Source organism: Bos mutus, chromosome 1, assembly GCF_027580195.1.
Source record: "Bos mutus isolate GX-2022 chromosome 1, NWIPB_WYAK_1.1, whole genome shotgun sequence".
Classification (NCBI taxonomy): Eukaryota; Metazoa; Chordata; class Mammalia; order Artiodactyla; family Bovidae; genus Bos; species Bos mutus.
The window spans coordinates 51,517,147-51,537,289 of NC_091617.1; the positions used below are offsets into that span (position 1 = coordinate 51,517,147).

The window sequence follows — 20,143 nt, forward strand, 5'->3', positions numbered from 1 at the left end:
CAAAGATGAGTATATTCTGGATCAGCAGAGAATTTAACTTTGGGGTGTGCAACCATGGTGTGCAAGCCCCCATATGTCAAAGGAAGGAGAGTTTTATAGAGGGGGAAAGAAACTGGGATTGGGAGGGCTATGGTAAATCAAGTGTGTGGCTTTTCATTGTATGAGTCCCAGCCAGGAAAGAAGAAAGGGCTTTCTTCCTGTTGGGCTCTACTATCATCACAAGGCTTGAGAGCTCCCCCTTCTGGTCTCGTGACTGTTTAATTGAGGTTTCTGTTGATTAATTTTCTTGCACCACTAAGCCTTTGTTTTGAATCTTGCAGGTTGGTGGGGAGGACAGTGTCTGTAAATCTAGATAAATTGTGTCCCAGTAGACCACAGTTTCTACATGTGTTCAGGGTTCCTGCCTGAGATCCTTTAACCAGCTAGTTGGAGAGGATGATAAAAATAGTTTCTCTTTGTTAATGTTGCTGGACTCAGATCTACTGTTCTGTCTCAAACAGCTGTAGTTGACTCTTGAACAGTCATTTCACCCCCCACTTCACCCCTTCAGTCAGAAATTCATGTGTAGCTTTACAGCTAGCCCTCTAGGCCCTGCGTATAAGCAGTTTTGCATCTGCAGATTAAACCAGCCGTGGGCTACATAGTACTGTAGTATGTATTAATGTAAAAATATCCACTTACAAGAGGACCTGTGTATTTCAAACTTGTGTTGTTCAAAGTTCAGCTGTACGTCTTTGACTTAGCTTTACCTGCTTTCCCCAATTCTTCTGTGTTAGGAAAGGGTTCTCCCTGAGCACTGACCCTGAAGACTGTCATCGGTCTAGGCCACCAGATAAGACAAGATGTTCTAGGGGTCACCCATGGGTCAGAGCATGGGACAGACTCACTCTGCCCTTTTCCTCTTAGCTACAGGAAGATCACATTACATGCCTTTTTTTTTTATATTGAAGTTTTTTCTTTTTTAAAAAAATTTTCTAATTTGCCTGTGTTGGGTCTTAACTGGCCTGTGAGCTCTTCATTGCAGCCCTTGGGCCTCTCAAGTTGCAGCACATGGACTTAGTTGCCCCGTGGCCTGTAGGATCTAGTTCCCGACCGGGGATAGAACCCACATCCCTTGCATTAGAGGGCAGATTCTTAACCACTGGACCACCAGGGAAGTCCCAGATGCCTTTTTCCAGTGTGGATGGTCTGCAGGCCCTGTGATTACTTTTCGATCTGACAGTGGTTTAGAGAAGACAGCGTCCAGAGAGGTGGCATTGCCTCCTTTGCAGTGATTTATGAGAACTTCTAGGGCATTCTCCTTTTTTTCATCGTTCACTTGCCTACAGCCTGATTCATTCCTTTACTATTTCCCAGCCTCCCAATCCCTGTGACCCCATGGTCTACTGGAATCTTGTTGGCCACCTGCCTTTGACCCTGTGGCTCCTTGGCTGCTGGTGTCTGAGCGTCCCCTGGTCCCATTGCCTTTAAGGCCTGATTCACCTCCCATTTGCAAACCCTTTGCACCCATACCCTTGGCTTCTTCTGGAAACATATAGGAAAATGAGTAACCACTGAAAAGAAGTTAAAATATCTGAAGTCTCACTGAAAACAAAAAGCTGACAGTCAAGGGAGTCCCATAGTCAAGGCTCTCCCACAGCCTTGAGACACCGGAGCTGACTGGAGAAAACACCGCCAGGACCTTGATTCTAGGCTGTGTGGCAAAATGAAAAGAAGTTTCAGGCTGGATGAGAGGTAGTCTCATCCAGCTTCCATCTTTACATGAGGAAACTGAGACCCCTGGTCCCACAGTTAGTAAATTAAAAAGTCAAGAATAGAATCTTCAGGGACTGATATTTCCATTAGCCCCCTGTTGTTGCCATAGAAACCAGGTCATCTTTCCCAACCCTCTTAGCCCTTTTCTGGTGTCCATGCCTTTTCTCTGACCTTTTTGATTCTTTTCTTATACAAGCAGTAATTTGGATTTAATGCACCCTTCATCTTTGGAATCCTGCTACACCCTTATCTCCACAAGTTCTAGATTTTTCTGGGAAGAGGAAGAAAAAGAGAGCAGAGGTTAATGCTTTGTCTGGAAGGTCTATCTGTAATCCAGTGATCATACCAGAGATCACAAGTTTCCCCTTGTAGTCAGAAGGGACAACTGATTGGCCTAGATAAGAAACTAGACTTTGAAGCTTATGAATATCCAATGACGTTATTGTAAACTCAGATTTTGGCTTCTTTATATAGGAGGCTTGAATTTCAGGGCTAATGCAGAGTCATGAAACACTTTTGGAGTGTTTCTAACCAAATTATCTTTTTGTTTTGCTGGTAGCTTTCATTGAAGTTTAAACTAAAAAAAAATTTTTTTTTAATGCATATATACCACCACTGGCCTATGTGAAGCTAACTGCAAAGTATCAATATTCCACAACTGACCTGATCAGATCTATAATTTAAAAGGAGCCTTCTTCCTAATTTTTAATTACTTGCTTGAAAAGATGTTTGGGAGCATTGCCAAATAGTTTTTGTTTGTTTGTTTGTTTTTAAGTAACTGTTATCTTAAGCCTGTCCACACACAGATGTCTATTATGCAATAATATAGCAAGACCAAGCCACAAATCATGATATGATTTCTGCTTTTTACATTGTTTCTCTTGATGTGATTGAAATGATATCCCACTTGTTTGGAATAGGAAGCCTGGTTTCAAATGCTTAAGGGCAAAATTGTTACTGATTTGTAGCCTCCTTTCTCAAGGCTGCACCTAAACCCATTAAGGGGCTACATTAAAATTTTTAAATGAAGCCTATATAAGTATTTATATCAATAAGTGCATTTTTTCACACCTTGAGTTATTTCTTGTGCTGTGTTCCTTTTATTTTAGCTTGTCTTTCTACATTACATATACTGTGTTATTTCCAATGTCTGCCTTCTTATCCACCTTTTAATAAGCACCTGCAGATGCCCTCCAAGTTGATTTCCTGACCCACACTCCCCTTCTTTTTGTCAAAAACAGTTTCTAGAACTGTCTTAAGAGATTGGACAGTTAAAAATGGAAAGATGCCTCTTTCTCCCAGTCAGGAAACTTGACTACAAAGAAATACTCCTAAATGCTTTTTGTACTCATATCTGCATCTTCCTGTCTTAATTTAAATTAAAGGGGGAGGGAGAGGGATAGACTCCTAAGGAAATAAATAACGAAGAGACACAGCATTCCTGACCCATTTGAACTGGGAGCAAGGTCTTTGGTGGCAAATGTGTTCCTTACTCTTGACACAGTGACTAATAAGATACAAGTGCATGCTGTTAAGTGATTCGCTGATGTTACAATTAGAAAACCTGAAACTAACATTTCAGGGAATTCCGCTGACATGTACTTTATTAAATTATCTCCCTAAAGCACATTATCTTGTCCTTGAATTCTGCCAATGGGAGAGTTTCATTACGAGCTAGCTTCATCAGTGTTTGCCAGGTCCTTCTATTATGCACTCAGTATGCATAAAAGAAGATCAGGTCTCACAGACAATTTCTTTTCTCATCAGTCCAACCTGGAGGTTGAAAACAAATATAAGTGTAAATTTAAGAAGCACGTACTTAACCTCAGTATCCGCAGAAGGAAAGAAACTTCTTTTATCTGGTAGACTAGTCTCCAGACTAGCTGGTCAAAAGGATCTCAAATAGGGATCGTGGTCATGTGTGCGACTTGTCTGTTGGGACACAGTTTATTCATATTTACACACACTTATCCACCCCACAACCTGCAAGATCCAAACACTTAGAAAATGTTACTCCACTAGCCTCTTAGTACAGTATTCTGTTGGGGGTACAGAGGGTATCCTATTCTGTACTTAATATTTAAAGAAATATTTGTTTAAAATTATGGTCAATATTTCTTTTTTCCCTCAGTACTTTGAAAACTTTAAGTTCTCGTTCAAATAGGTCGGACATTTAGAAATGTTTCCTTCTACAAGTAACACTTGTGTTTTTGTGTGTAACTGTATATGGTTTGTCCTGTTGCAGCCATATTTTCAGAAGACAAAAACACCACAGAGCCTGCTTATAAGGTTAAAAATGCCCTATCCATTCCCAACACTCCAGAGCCAACAACAACTCAAGAACCCTTGGTGGGCAGCCAAAAGAGAAAAGCAAGGAAAACCAAGATCACACACCTTGTCAGGACAGCAGATGGCCGGGTGTCACCAGCAGGAGGCACTTTGGGTAAGAAAAGGAAGTGCTTAGACAGAAAGGACCGGAGCAAGCAAGGGGCCACCATGGCCTCAGTGGCCAGAAAGTGACTCTAAGCCAACTGTGGGTCCTCCCCGAAAAGTAGGTCTGCTCTGTGGGTTCTCTCTCCGGGTCTCCTTGAGAACTGGTTTCCTGCAGACTTCTAAACATACATGTTCTGGTCTCTGTGTTAAAATCATAGGTCTTTTCCCAAGAGCACATCCAGAATTCCTAGGAAGAAAAGGTAGCTTTTAGTACTGTTAGCTGCCCTGTCTTTCTCAGCTTGCACAACCACAGATTCTTATGTAAATTCCCAAAGATCTGAGACTTTTAAAAGTACTGGATGAATCTTAGTCCCTGGTTCACTATTTAAGTCATTACAAGCCGGATCATGAGGTATGTAAACCCCCGAATTAAGAAAGCAAGTATCCCACACATCCTATACAGCTGATTCAGACCACGAAAGGAGCCTGAGAATGCTTCTCGATTTCTTGGTTCTCTAGGCTACTCGGTAACCAGATATTAACTTACAGTGAGTTTCTCCATTTTCATTTGTGGCCTGTGGTCTGTTTGCCGTGTGGCGGCCTCTGTGGGAATTGCCTCGAGGGACCCAGGTTAAGGAATGGTGTCGAGAGTGACACTGTGCTTCCCCCTCACGTCTTGGGGTGCTCCACCAGCAGAGCATTAGTGGTGTTAGCCGTTGCCTTTCTGCCTTTCAGTGCCTCCAGCATCTCATTCTATCAGTGCTGAAGGAGGTGTTCCCTCCTCTCCCCAGATCCAGTTTCCAGAAAAAGGTCAAAGGCCCATAGGAATGGACCTTAAAAAAAAATTCACTTAAAAAAAAATTTTAAGTGAATGATCTTTGAGGGTGATATTTATAAATATCTGATTTAGGTTAATCCAGTTGGTGGACTCATTGTATGGTAAGATAGAAATTAGAAGTCACTTAGTGGATTTTGTGCACCTGTGTTTTACATATGTGGATTGTTAAACCTTAAAGCATGTTAAAGACCCCTAGTTCTACTGTTATATAGGAAGTGAAGCTCACAGAGGTTGAATTTTGTTTCAGAATATATTGAACTACTAAGTGTAGAGTAAGGACTAGAATCTAGTTTTCCTGATAATTAGCCTAGAAGCTCTGCTCTCCTTCCTTATCCATTCTGGATTCTGTTCTGTCATTTTCATATTGTTTAAGTTGTTATAGCTTCTGCTTTGCTTGTAGGAGGAGTGAAAGGTTTTTAGAAAACATTCCCTTTTATGTGGAAAAGCATATAGCACTGTCATGTTCTAATATATGACATTTACAGCCTTTATCAGTTACTTTCTGTAGGTAAGCTGTTTTTTGAAAAATGATGAGGATTCCTCCCCCTCCTCCTCATCTGTAAGGGCTGCATAATGAAGTGCAATCATTTCCAGCCCGTGTATTGGTATAGCATTTCGGCCACCTCTTCACAAATACCAGAAGGCCCTTTGTCTCCCTTGCAGAAGGTCTTCAAAACAAACAAACAGTGTAGGATCTCACTGGGATTAGTTAGGCCATTCTAAGTATTGGTAACTCAGCATGCGTAGTAGGTGTGCTGTGGCGTCATCAGAGTATTTAGTCAGTTGAGTTTTGCAGGGCCATTTTACAGCATTCCTTGGCCCCTGTGCAGAAGTCCCTTGGGTTTTACTCTGACCAAGGCCCATTTTTCCCCTCTCTGTCCAAGACTGACCTATTCTTTGACCTTGGATAAAACACAGCTCCTCTGCTCGGCTTCAGGGCATAATGCTGCTTGTGGTTGCAGCTGAGCTCAATAAAAGTTTTATTCCCATGGAAGAAGAGATTCTGTAACAGCCTTAATATTCCATGGATGACAGAAGTGAGCAGGAAAGCATATTAGCTCATTTCACATTGTCTGGCACTGAGTTTTCTGTGTCCCTTCTCCGAAGAAAACAGAGCGATCCTCTCTCATGATGAATTTCCCTTCCGATGCAGATGACAAACCAAGGGAACAACTGCAGAGGAGTCTCCCTAAGGTGACTGAGACAGGCTGCAGTGATGAATGCTCACACAATAGGGAGGCCGCAGAGACGCGGAGCAGCACCCCAGAGATGCCGGCCGTGTCCGCCTTCTTCAGCCTTGCCGCACTGGCCGAAGTGGCCGCCATGGAGAACGTGCACAGGTTAGCGGTGGGAAGCCTCGCTGCCCTGAGGCCTGGGGGTCCCGTTCAGCTTTACCCCTTTCACAGAACATGGGTGGAGACCGTAACATGCAAACCCAGCTCATCCCTTCTGATGTGATTGGTGATACTTTCCACAATGACTGGGGTTCGGGAGACTATTGTTTACCACGTGTTTCTATTTAGCCGTGCGGGAAAATATAAGGGAGTACGCCAGCCAAGAATTTTACTTTGAATATAGTTTATTCTGTGACTAAGCTTCATTTCTGAAGAGTCCTGAGAGAGCAGAGAGCAGCAGTATTATCTAATCATTGGAGTTTTAGAGGCAAGTCTCAGACCTGGGTTTGAGTGCAGCGTCTGTCAGCTGAAAACTGTAAGGAAGACCTTGAGCAAGAGCATTCACTTCTCTGTCCTCTGTTTTTTCTTCTGTGCAATGGCTGTAAGTGGTTCTCCTTTCATAGAGATGTACTATAGAATAAATCTAGTGTCCCAGGCCTAGCATATGGCAACACCCCCACTGAGGATGGCGTCAGTGGTTCCAGCGGAAGAGAAATGTGTGGTTTGGGAAAAAGAGCATCTCACCTCTGACTCATGGCAGGCACAAGGCCTGGATTTATCTTAAGCAACCTGTGTTTATTAGTCATTCATTTCTCTGGGCCTCAGTTTTCTCATCCTCCATTTAGCATAATGATATCCCCAAAGAATCACACAGTTGTAAGGAATCAGACGAGATCAGATGTGAAAGCCTTCTGAACTCAGTAAAGCCCCACAGAAAGTTATCAAGTTCTAAGTATATAATTGAGTGTTCTGCTATTTAAAGGAACATTTGGGAAGGTAAGAAAGTCTTTTGTAAATTCAGGTATTTCATATTTTTATTCAAAATGGATTACCCACAGATGAGTTCCTTTCTTAGGTTTTCAGTCTTCATCCCAGAAGTGCTTGAAATCCAGCCCAACTTCTTTACCCACCCACAATGGTCAGGCACCATTCTCTTTCATCTTTCATATCCAGGTTTAGGAAAGTTGCTCAGTCATGTCCAACTCTTTGCGACCCCATATAGTCCATGCAATTCTCCAGGCCAGAATACTGGAGTGGGTAACCTTTCCCTTCTCCAGTGGATCTTCCCAACCCAGGAATCAATCTCCTGCATTGCAGGTGGATTCTGCAGGTTTAGGAGGCCCTGATGAAAGTTTTCTTTGTGTCTTGCTCTTACCTATCATATTACAGTTCTAGTACTTCCTCACAAATAGCCTCTAGACATTTCCAAGAAGTCAAATTCCTTTTCATGTGTACACTGCAAGTGCCTAATAGCAAGTGAATGGTGACAGGCATTGTTAAAATCTGCTCAGGTCTCTGAGGGGGATAACACACAGACATTTCTCTGCTTGTGGCATTTCACAGTCGAGCACAGAGGACAAACTCATAATGCATGCACAAAGAATTAAATATGTGCCTGCGTGTTATTAAGTGCCCTCATAAATTGTGGAAATAAGAGGTCATATAAGAATTCAGTGGCGAGGGGGTCATAATTCAGAGCTCAGGAAGAGCGACCACACAGTCACCCTTGCTGGGCCATGACAGGTCACACCTCTGCACTGTTAACCTACACACCCCCACCCCTGCCCCCGTGGCTTGCGGTGCAGCAGAAAGCGGCAGCCTTTCCACTCCCACCTCTACCTCCCTTGCTGCCCTGTGTTCATGTGCAATTGCTTACTCCCATCCACATAAGCCCACTTCTTGCCTTTGCACATCCTCCTTCCCAGTGAACTTCTGCTCCTCCTTCAGTCTGTCTGTCCTTTGTCCTCATCTCAGTCTTCCTCTGAAGTCCTGCACAATCTCTGTACACACCCCTCTTAGATCAGTTGCCACTCAGGGCTGTAGTTATTGTTTGATGTCTGCTTCCTTCCATTGCACTTTGAAAGCAAAGCACCAGTTTTATTCTCCATGTATATAACTTCCTTAGTTCCTGTTACATCAGGAATGACTGGACATATGGTCAAATGAATGAGTGACTACCCAAGTTATCTAAGAGGCACAGGAAAAAATGATTTGAGTAGAAGTTCTTCTTTTTTGTTTAACACATCCCATTGGAAAGAATAATATTGCTTATTAGAGTTTTCACTATCAACATAACAAATGGTTAGTGTTCTTAACATCCAGAAAGACAGCTAGCTCCTCCTGGGGAATGTTAGTTGTAACTCTAGCCCTTACCTGTTAAAGCAGAGTTACCAGCCTTCCCTCCATGGACAGGCTTAACGTAATTGTACCTGGGTTGCACATTAATTAATTATTGCTTCAGGATCACCTAGTTCATAATTTAAAAGGTGGTCCACAGAGTTAGGGGTAAATATATATTACTTGCATTCTTGTCACAAGAAATCTTAATATTGGGTTCAGAAACCCAACATAGACAAACAGTTTTATAAACCACAGGAAGTAGGAAATTGAAATTAACCTTTGTTGAGAGCCTATTTATTTACTAGAAATTTTATAAGAACAGAAGCTCATTAAATTTATTCTTAAAATTAGCTCTGCCAGGTGCATCTTTTTTAGTTACATTTGAATGATGGTACAGGCAGTTAATTAACTCGCCAACAGCACACAGCTAAACCAAGTCAGGATCTGAATCCAAGTCTTTGAACCCCTGTGTCTTAGCATTTGCTCAAGAATGCTGCTTATGCAAGCATCCGTCCTGTCCTAGAGAGTCCTGAGGAATGTCATTTGACCTGCCCCTGGGAACTGGAGCCACCTCTTGGTGGCAGCCACATCATACCTCTACTTGGGCTCAGTAGTCAAGAATCTGCTTGCCCATGCAGGAGATGGGGGAGATGTGGGTTTGATCCCTGGGTCAGGAAGATGCCCTGGAGTAGGAAATGGCAACCCACTCCAGTATTCTTGCCTGGAATATTCCATGGACAGAGGAGCCTGGGAATCTACAGTCCATGGGGTCACAAAGAATCGGACATGACTGAGCGACTGAGCGTGCACGTGCACACACAAGCTGGGCTATCAACCCAATTTCTCTCTCCCCCTTGATGTCTTTTTTTTTTTACTGTACTCTTCATCTTTCACTTTTTTTCTTTGTATGTTGCCTTTTCCAATACTTATTAAAATATTTTTGGCTTTTGTAGTATTGTTACATATTCAATCTTAAAAGTAAATACCATTTTAATTTCATCTTTCTTGAACAAAGAGTTGGACATATTGAACAGTTGGTTCTTAAGCATCCCCACATGAATAAACAGATTAATCCAGAGGTTTGATTATAACACGTTTTGTTTTTCTAAAAAATTCCTGTATCTTAAGATAACTGATCATTAGATTCTGAAATCCCAAAATGTTGCATTTATAGATATCTATATTAATTTTCTTTTTTGTGCACCAAGAGAAAGAAACTTGGATATAGTTATGGAGAGACACAGTTTGAATTTTAAAATTGCTCTCTTATTTCGCATAAGCTAAAGATACTGTATTAAAGTGGTCAATCCAGTGAAGACATTGCTGCATGCCCCCGTATTTTCAGCGGTGCATCTGCCTTACTGAGGCTCGAGAAGCCTGTTAGGAAATGTCACAGATGTGCCCCATCCTGTCTTTTTAGAATGAGAGGCTCTGTAGACTCTACCAAGAAATGTTCTTGTAACCATGAAGCAAGTGGCATTTTTCTTCCTACTCATTAAAAAAAATAAAAATAAACTATTTGATGTAGATCCAATCCAAATGATAAGCATTTCCATGAATTTTTAACGTCTTGTCTAGAGTTCTTTCTCCATATGTGTAGATTTTGGCTCAAGATGACTGAATTTTCTCACACACTGAAATTCAGAGTTGGTCCTCCCCTTCTTCCCTGTACACTCTCCCTCCATATGCCTTTGAGACTTCTCTTTCATGAGGAGAGCATCACTGTTTTCTTTTCATTCATTTTTCAGTCACAGTTCACCTCTCTTTGCAGAGGCCGACCCTTTTATTGGCCTTAAATTTTGAAATTGGGCCTATTATTGTATACCAAGAAATGAGTCTGAAGGTTATCAGTTAGTATAGGATAGCCTCCCCCTTGGTCAAGTCAAGGAAAGGAATGTGTTCTTTTTTAGTATAAGAAGATCCAAAGGAACATTGCCATCCTGAAACCATCACCCTTGACTGAAAGTTTTCTACTTCTTAGGTAATTTCCCCAAATTTGTTGGTGCCTCGGGTTTTATCTCTACATAGCGGAGGTGCTTATTTGAGGGCAGAGAGTGTTGTTGAGTTGTGTGAGAGGAATTGAGATAAGAAACCCTTAAAAAAGAAACATAAAGATGCTTTAAAGCAGTTTTAATTAAAAGGCATAAGTAGTATAGCAGTAGCATCTGTTAAACAAGATATATTGGAAAGCGTTTGTTGGTCATTCATCATCCTCTCTTATTTCTAATAACATACTCTCAATAAGTGATTTCTCTCTTTTCCTCTTGTTTTACAGAGGTCAGAGGTCAACTCCACTCACCCATGATGGACAGCCAAAAGAAATGCCACAGGCTCCTGTACTTATTTCCTGCGCTGACCAGTGAAGCGCCCTTTAATTGTAAAACATTGTGCTTTACCTACTACCCTAGCCTTGTCTTTACCGAGGGATGCTAGTGAGTCCATGTGGTGGAAAATAGACTGCAAACAAGTGCTTGTTGCCCTCCATGGCCCAGATTCACTTGAAGCAGAAGTTGGCACCCTGGGCCAGTTTTGTTCTCTCAGAACCCAGAATCTTTGAGGGTGATGTGATCTGTCTGATGCTGAGCAGAAACAGGATGATCTAGAGCTTTGCTTTCTATTGAAGGCTTTTGATGGTAACAGGTGGTAACTTGGTAAAAGGCTGCCTTTACTGTAGCTCATCCAGCATCTCTTTTACCAACCAGAGAGTGTGAAACTAGTTTCATATATTACCTAGTTATTCTTTCAAAACAAAAACAAAAAAACAACAAAAAAAGCAAAAACTGACGCACTGCACTAGTTATTATTAGATATTCCTAGTCTTTTTTGTACATGGAGATTTAAGTTCTAAGATGGTTTATATAATAGGTTATACCTACATTTATATTGTAGAATAATATTAAAATGCCTGTTCAAAGACTCCCAAGCAGCAGGGGCAGGCAGATGTACCATTGTTAGCGGTGTATGCTCGGCCTCGTGGTCCCTATATCCTGCACTTTTATATTTGCCACCAGAGTGGTAGTTTGCTGGCAAAAAGAGAAAGAGAGGAAAAAAAAAATTACAATTCTTGCAAGCTGAATTTTTTTTTTTTTTCTTAGCCTTGAGTGACCAAGAAGAATTTGCTTGGGGCAAATTGTGGCAAATATTTTCCCAGACAGGGGAAAAGTCCTGCAGATTACAAATGTTTTCATGCCTTGAGGATTCTTTTTATTTTCTACACAGGGGTCTGAGTAACCAATGGATTGTTCATACAGACAAACAAAAAAAAAAACTATTATTCAGAAGTGACCTTAGTATTAACTTCACTATTCTGAACACATTGAAGACACTCACCTCATGTGGACTTTGAGCTACAGACCTTTTACATCCATCCCAGACAGACTGGACGGGTAGCAATTGCTATGCACAGCCTAATTGGCACAGCAGGTTTTTAGAGCCATTTTGAGTTTTTGTGATTACGGAGGTATTGAGTTAAATGGTGAGGGAGGTGTGCCTGACCACAGTGGGACTCGCAGTCATAGATCCACCTGCAAGTTTCCTGCTTCTTTTTTGTGTTTTGTTGCTTTTGAACAGAAAACCAACCATACATATGCCAGTGCCAAGTGGATTAACTGGCTTAGAACATCCAGCATATTGACTCCACCGCCTGACGTTCACAGTGTCTTGTTTCTTAGCAACAGATGCAAAGTGATAAATCAGAATTAGTCGGCGGCTACACATTTTACAGGGTATTTGTTCCATAGCACAAAGTATTTCCCCACTCTTGCATCACAGCACAAACTACCAAATTTTAATTATTGGATTCCAGCAATAATTTTTATTGGTTTTCAAACTGGCGGAATTTTGATAGTGTTAGTTCGAGTTTGAAGCTTTTGAATTAGCTCTCTAAATGGTGACCGTTTACAAGGTTTTATCTAGCTTTCTTATTTATACTTGACTGAATTGTAATGAAGACTTTTTTTTCTAATCGTAATTTGACCTAATAGCCATACAAAAAATGACTCTATTAGTACTGACTAGGTTTAGCTTTTCACGGTTGTAGATACTACTTCAGTTTCGGTGCTGGAAAATATGTACACCATACTAACAGAATTGAAAAAGGATAGAGAGAATGGGGGTTTTTCTTTAAAGCAGTTAAAGAGGGCAGCAGAACTTTGGAATGGTGTCCTCAAAAATACATATTCTTTGTGAACATGGAGGGAGATGGAAGTAGTAAGTAAGGTTAATCAGAGATTAAAAACTTAACCCCATTCACATAGACATAAATCAGGTGAGCAGCCCCAGATTTTAGCATAATGTTTTTACTATGATGCTGTTTTATTAATATTTTCTAAATTTCAAAACACAAAGTAAATGTTTAAAAATTGCTGGGTCCTAGTGTTGGTGGCTGTTGGAGTCTTTGGCCCACTTGCTAGCAGTGATGTAAAAATTATTAGCTAAAATCCAAAAACAATTAAAAATCAAAAAATTTTTGGTGCAGAACATGCACCTTGACAATGGTACTAACTTATTATTCTCTAGAACACGTTAGAATTGATCTATTTTTGCCAGAGCCCCCTCCTTCCTTCCAGTCCTCCGATTACATTTCACTAGAGTTCCTTAAGAGATTGCTGTATATTCATGGGACCTTTTTTTAAAAAGAAGCGAAACAAATGATTACTTTTTTCTATGTGATTAATATATCTTACTTGATCTGCTTTTCCTAAACCTCAGTGGCTTTTCCCTTAGGCAGGGGTGGGGGTGGAGGGCAACCTACTGGATATGACTGTTTTCAGATACTTTAAAAAAAAAACTTTTTGTAGAAATGCTTAATTTTTAAGCGGTTAGGCACTGAGAGTAGCAGAAATCCTGCAAAGCTTTATAGTCCTCTAGACACTCGCCTTGTTGTTTCTCTGAGCAAAGTCTTGATTTCAATAATAGTGCTTTTCTCATGCCCTGAATCCACTGGAGAAGGGTGTTGGTGTTTTCAGGTAATAACATTTGTTAGCACAAGTATTTGAGACCAACATGTAGTAACCCTCCCCCCATTTATCATTTTCATTTCACTTCTTGCATTCTTTTTTATTTTGGAAAATCATATTGCTATGGTGTGTACCTTAATCTGCCAGCAAACACCATCTACACTAACATTTGTCCCACAAGCATCCTCGAGAAAAAGTTGTTGCACCTTATGTATATCTCAAGCAAACCAAAATATGATGCTCTTCTGCTTTGTTTTATTCTAAATTGTTGTATCATATCTTTCTGAAACCATTCTGAATCTAGTTGAAATTATCAATATTTATGCTTTTAACCTTAATTTCTGGATTCAAACCTGTATATAAATCTTTTGAAAAACAAAAAAAAATTGTCCTAGCCCTTCTCTGTAATGCTGGAAGTGGATGATCAGTCTCAGATGGAGACGCAGTACTGATCCAGTTTTCTTTAGCCTTTTATTTATTTAGTTATTCTGGGTATTTTCCTATGTAATTTTGAAGTGTGTAGAGTATATAATAGTAACTGAAGCTACAGCTCCAAGAAGCTGGGTGGAAAGAAAGAAAATACTGTAAGACATCCTTTTTAAGTTTTTATTTGTTTGGATAACTATACTGAGATAAGGAAAAAGAAAAATGTCCTACAGCTACATTGAAGATACAGGTTCTTAACCCCAAATTAAGTTAGTTCCCAGATTTTAGATCAAAGTTGCTAATTAATTAAAGCCCCCTTTTTTATAAAGGATATGTCATACTCTCATAATCCTGACAGTCTTTTCCCCTCAAGTATTGGAAATATATTTATTTAATTCCATCAGATGAGCTTTCTACCAATGCCCCCTCAAACCCATGTTGAACTCATCCCCATGTTATCACTGTTATTCTAGTTCCTGCCATTAAAACTGCTGCAGAGGAAAAAAGTGATGGAACACTATGAACAAAAAGGAGCATTTGAACTAGTCTGTTTATTCAGAATCCAACTTGTTTAATCCCCGTCGTTCTCTTATCAAGTCAGATGCTACCCTGACTGAGTCCTAGAAAATTTTGTTTGCACTCTGTAGTCTTTGGCTCATCATATGGAAATGTTTGCACCTATGTAAAATCTCAAGCAAATTGTAAATCGATAACAGCACTAGGAGTAAGCTGAAAACCGAATGACATGTTTTGTTTATGCAGCACGGGGTGAGGGCTGGGGGTTATCAAGGAAGTCTGTTCCAAGTTTGGCGTTTGGCATTAATGTGAAGCAGTGGGACCATGCTGCCTGCTAACTACTGTACGAATCCTCTGTGTCCTGAAGACCAGCAGCTGGAGGCCAGCATCCATACAGCAAAGGGGAAACAGCGCCACTTCACCGGGGAAAAGGAATTCATGCAAGGCCTGTAGTCATCATTTGTAAAGGGAGAGTCGGGGTGTGCGCAATGCTGTGAGGAGGCTCACCTTTGATTGCAGTGCTCCACAGAGCCCTCAGATAAGGCCAACCCTAATGGGCTACCTCGGCTTTAACAGTTAATTTCAGTAAGTCCTGTTTCCAAAGTTTGTCTTTTTTTTGCTTCCACTTTCAGTGCCACTATTTTCCACTGCAGTGTTTAGACTCGCAAACCACCTTCTCCAGAGAGAACAATGTGTTGCTGAAAATGGGCAGCAGAAGCCAATGCTTTTACATTTGACCTGCAAAGTATTCAGAGTGACTGCTAGGTGGGAATTAAAATTTAGCCTTCCCCACATAGGACCTTGTTTTTGCACCTTGTAAAGAGTGTACTAATTGTTAATTAGGTGTTGCTTTTATTTATACAAGTATTCCCAAAGAATTAGATTTGGATTTTGTTTTTATTGGAGTTTGGGGATTTTTTTTTTAAAAGTATCTTATTTAGATCGACTAACATCATACTTAAAATATAAAAAAAAGAAACAGTTTTCAGTTCATCTTAACAGATCTGTCTGGTGAAGTAGTCAGGATTTGATGGACTGCTTTACTTTCATTTTGGAAACGATAGTGAAGTTTAGTACACCCCATATTACATAATCCTGTCCTTTTCACTGGTGACATCATCTTCCTCACATGATAGAAAAAGAAGCAACAAAAGAGTAAACAAGGCAGATCCGCTTGATTCCCCTCACACACCTTCATCCATGCGTTCCTTAAAAATGCATAAATACACATTTTCTTCACACATACAAAAAAGCTTCCTCTCATGGCCAAATTGTATTTGTGGTGGTATGATTTATACTAATAATTGAAAAGAAACCTTGTGCTTAGAACTTTGCTGGCCACTGTTTTCTTGTTGCAGCCAGTGGTCAAAATTGATCCTGCCCTTAAATTGATTTTTATGCACAGAACCTAGTTATTGTGAACATTACTACTCTTTCCAAAGATTTTCTAATAACTTGGGCCAGAAGTGGTTACCGAGTAACACAGACCTAATTCAATGCCTCCATGCCCTCCCTCCGCACAGCAAATCTTACCTCACAAGCTCTAACCTAAATCACAGAGGCGCATGTTTCACAGACGAACAGTGACCTTCCTTTGCCGCCCCGAAGGGGTGGTCACGTCCCCTGCCACCTCACGTTAGTGCCTCAGCTCCTAGCAGCAGAACTGGGGGAGGGGAGGTTTGTGATCTGGAGCTCAGCATATGCTTGGCAACATTTTTCTCATTTCATTAGCACTAAACAAGTCTTGCTCTCAGGAATTTGTCAGAAAGGAATAAAAACCACCTGAGATTCCACATACCAGATTATGAACTTTTCTTACAGGTTTGAATTGCTTACTTACCTGTCAAAAATTAACCACAGCTTCATTTGACCACCGGATCTTAAGTCTGTTGACAGTTTTCAGCATGACCGAATCGCTCATTTTTTTGCTTTCAGAAATTGGCTTGGTTCTCTTTAGAGTTGGTGTAAACATGCCATGTAATAAATGATTTCCACTTAATGGTACAACAGAATTATTGCTTTCTTAGATGTATGTGTAGTAAGAGTCAATATACACATTTATATAATTTCTTTCTTCAAAATCTTATACTTAATTTGATATTTCTAAAAATTGCACATGTAAGTCATGTGTATAACATGCTAAAGTACTTTAACTGTGATCTTAAAACTGAATAAAAATATTTAATAAAAATTTGAAATATTTTAAAGATATTATTTAAATATATATATATATATTTTTTTTTTTTTTTGGTTCAAACTACTGACCATCATGTATATGCCTTCAGTATACCATTTCCACTAAAAACTAGTAAGGAAAATACTTTAATACAAGTTAAGACCTCTCAGCTATTTTAGAATGTCATATGACGGTCTCCTCGAAACTCTACCTGAGATCCACCACTGTCTGAGCAGCCTTGGTTGCTTTCCCTAACATGCAGAGCAGAGGTCATCCCTACAGAAGGAAGAACGCTTCAGTCCACGTGCAGAGGAGCCGCCTTGGAAAGTGTGACCTAAGCACACTGTCTTTCCCCGAACCAGTATAATGATTGGAATAGTATCATTAAGACAGTAGTATAAACACAGACCTCAACTTTGCTGAATAGGATGTTCCTGAGACCTAAAACCTTGGCTATCCTGGGTTGTGTTTTTTTTAACCCTTTGGAATGGCACATGAGTCCACATGAGCACAAACGGTATAAATACTGGGTTGGCCAAATGGTTCATTTCTGTTTTTCTATAACATGGAAAAACCCAAATAGACTTTTTGGCCAACCCAAATCCATATATAGTATGATTATGTCACAGCTGTTTGCATTCAGACAGATTGGGCTCCAAAGTGTGGGTCCACCCATTTACCACTAGGTTTCTTAACCTCCCTGAATCACACTTCACTTACCTAAATGATGGTAATAATACCTTCTTAACACCACTACTGGGATAAAAAGGCAATATATATGAATATGTTGGTGTGGGGCATTGTAACAGAAATGCCCATTAAGTGGTAATTGTTACCTATATTTATTCCAGCTTGAACGTTGATATGTTGGTGTATTCAAAGGAGATGCTAAGTATAACTTAATCTTCAAAATGAACTTCTAAGGCCCTGATAACCTTGGGGTAAGGTGTTTCAGGAGATTTCACATAATAATAGGTTAATTTCACATAGCTAATTCATACTTGTGTATGTAGTACTGTTAAGATTTTTCTATAAGATCAGTCTGCCTAATGAATTATATTTTCTAATACTCAGTGCACTTCCTTTGCATTATCGGGAATAAAGTATATTAGGGGGAATACCATGCCAAAGAATATAAGTTGAGTTAGAAAAAAGGATGACAATATACCCATGTGTGTGGTTTTATGATCCTACATATATAATTACATCTGTCCTTTTGCGTAGAACGTGAAATTTGTTGAAAGGAACAGTAACATGGTTCTTACCAGTAAAAGCTAAAACTAATACTACATTGCATGCAAACTGAATGAAGGTAAAATTGTTAATCACAATGTATCAGAAACCTCACCTTTTTGAAATACGGAAATTTTCAAATAGATGCAAAGGCAGAGAAGTTAGCATATTGAATTCCATGTGCCCATCACCCTGCATCAAGTACCGGTATGTCCTCAGTTCCTGTTTCATCTGTATTTCACCCATTTTCCACCATTTCATTCCCCAACTGAGATATGCATATCCCAGAAGTGTGATTTCATGTATAAATACTTCAGATACAGTCTTTAAAAGCAAATATTTTGATATACACAAATATTCATTCTATGTATCACCTCACAATTCAAAAAGTATGTTTTTTGTCCAAAGCAAAAGAAATCCATGACCCACGCGGTGCTGAAGTGAAGGTCATTTGAAATTTAAAAAACACTGGGTACCTCTGTACTTGACCTTTGTAAATTTACACTCTCTAAGCAGATTTTAGTAATCAAAGATGGCTTTTCATAACATGTTATTTATTTAGGTCATGCTTTCTATGATTTTTTTTCTAGTTAATGTCAAAAAAGGCCCAAATGCTAAAACTTACAACCATATAAAACTTTTATTAACTTCTATGTCCTTTACATTTCCCTGAAACCCTATCCCCACTACATTTTCTCTCCCAGACTTGTAAGGGAAAAGTAGAGACAAAATTTTCGATCAACTTTAGAAGGCAGGTTCCCAAAGACTTAAAAAATCTGCAATCCTAGGTCAACAGGCCAGAAATTAAAGCATAAAGTGAAATCCTTTGCTGGAAGACATAAAATTATAATTCCTACTTTAAGGCTCAGCTACTTGGAGATTCCTTACCCTAGAGAATTTCACAAAAGGTCATTTTGTCTCTGGATTGTGTATTGCAGAGTCAGACGAAAAAATGGGGATTGAAAGTTTCTTGAGAACGATGGAGAATGAAAGGGAGAGAGGGAAAGCTCATACAAACAGGTCTTTAAACGTTCAGTGTCTAAAAGTGGTTTTAAAGCCAAAATCAAAATGGTTTTAATGCCAGAGTGGAAATACTCCCAAGAAATATACTTGAGTATGTCTTGATTTTTTTCTACTATTGGACATCATATCTGTTGTGCTTATGAAAGACATATTAAACATAAAAATTCTTATCTTCCAGAAATAAAATATGAAGGCACTGAAAATACATTAAAAGCAGTATACTTAGTAGATGCAAAAATAGCTAATAATTTGCTATCTAATATGAAGCATTTGTTTGAAATATATTGAATAGAAAAGCAATACTGATATAATTAAAAATTTTTTCCCTCCAAGATACAATCTTTGAGATGAATACTGGAGAAATTTAGATGACCTTTTATAAAATAACTTAAAATTTTTACTTCTCCCATTGCTGTATCTTGGCTTAGGTATTTATAGCTGTGTATTAAAAATAAAAGATATTTTTGACAAGTTCTCAAAAACTGAACCCTTCTTGTAAGTAGAATATGAAGTATTTAACACATGGAAGCCCAGCCTCACCTACATTAAAACTGTATTGCATGTCAGTCAAAATCAAAACTGTGTTGTTAGAATAAATACAATAGAATTACAAACAGTATACAGTATACATACAAAAATTACATACAATGTGCACATACAATGTGCAATTTTTATTTATAAAAATAAATATAATAAAAGCAGTGCTTCATCTACTTCTCTGTTTCAAAACCCATAAAAATTAGTTCACCTGACTTGTTTTAGCTCCAAAAGAGTTTTCTACCCATATGGTATGTCCATTAAATTGCTGTCATGCTCTCCAACAATCCAGTCATTCCTCAGTTCTGTGATGGATGCCTGCTGTTGGAGCTGCTAAGCACCAACAAGGCTTGAGGGTGTGTGGTCTACTGGGGTTAGAATTGGTCCACTGAAATGCAATACAAATGAACTTGGGCATGGACAACAAACAGCAAGAAGTTACATACAAATTCATGCGAAACTTGATTATCTGCATTTTGAAGAATAAGAAAGAAAATGGGTGTTTGATGCTGTTCTACTTTTTTTTTTTTAATGGCATGTGGGATCTTAGTTCCCCACCAGGGATTGAAACTGTGCCCCCTGCAATGGAATCACAGTCTTAACCACTGGAGAGTGAGTGTTAGTCACTCAGTTGTGTCTGACTCTGCGAACTCATGCCCATTGCCCGCCAGGCTCCTCTGTCCTTGGGATTCTCCAGGCAGGAATACTGGAGTGAGTAGCCATTCCCTTCTCC

General features: G+C 39.6%; 1 protein-coding gene across 7 annotated transcripts in view; it reads left to right on the forward strand.

Annotated features, from left to right (window-relative positions):
* The window catches only part of BBX (BBX high mobility group box domain containing), a 297,529-nt gene extending 280,897 nt beyond the window's left edge, over positions 1–16,632 (forward strand). For all 7 annotated transcript variants that reach the window (XM_070368807.1, XM_005910181.3, XM_070368818.1 and 4 more), the window contains 3 exons: positions 4,001–4,198; positions 6,180–6,366; positions 10,817–16,632. In XM_070368807.1, coding sequence (XP_070224908.1) covers positions 4,001–4,198; positions 6,180–6,366; positions 10,817–10,904 — 473 coding nt within the window. In that variant the 3' untranslated portion in view covers positions 10,905–16,632. The remainder of the gene's footprint in view (positions 1–4,000; positions 4,199–6,179; positions 6,367–10,816) is intronic.
* Positions 16,633–20,143: the final 3,511 nt, after the last annotated feature.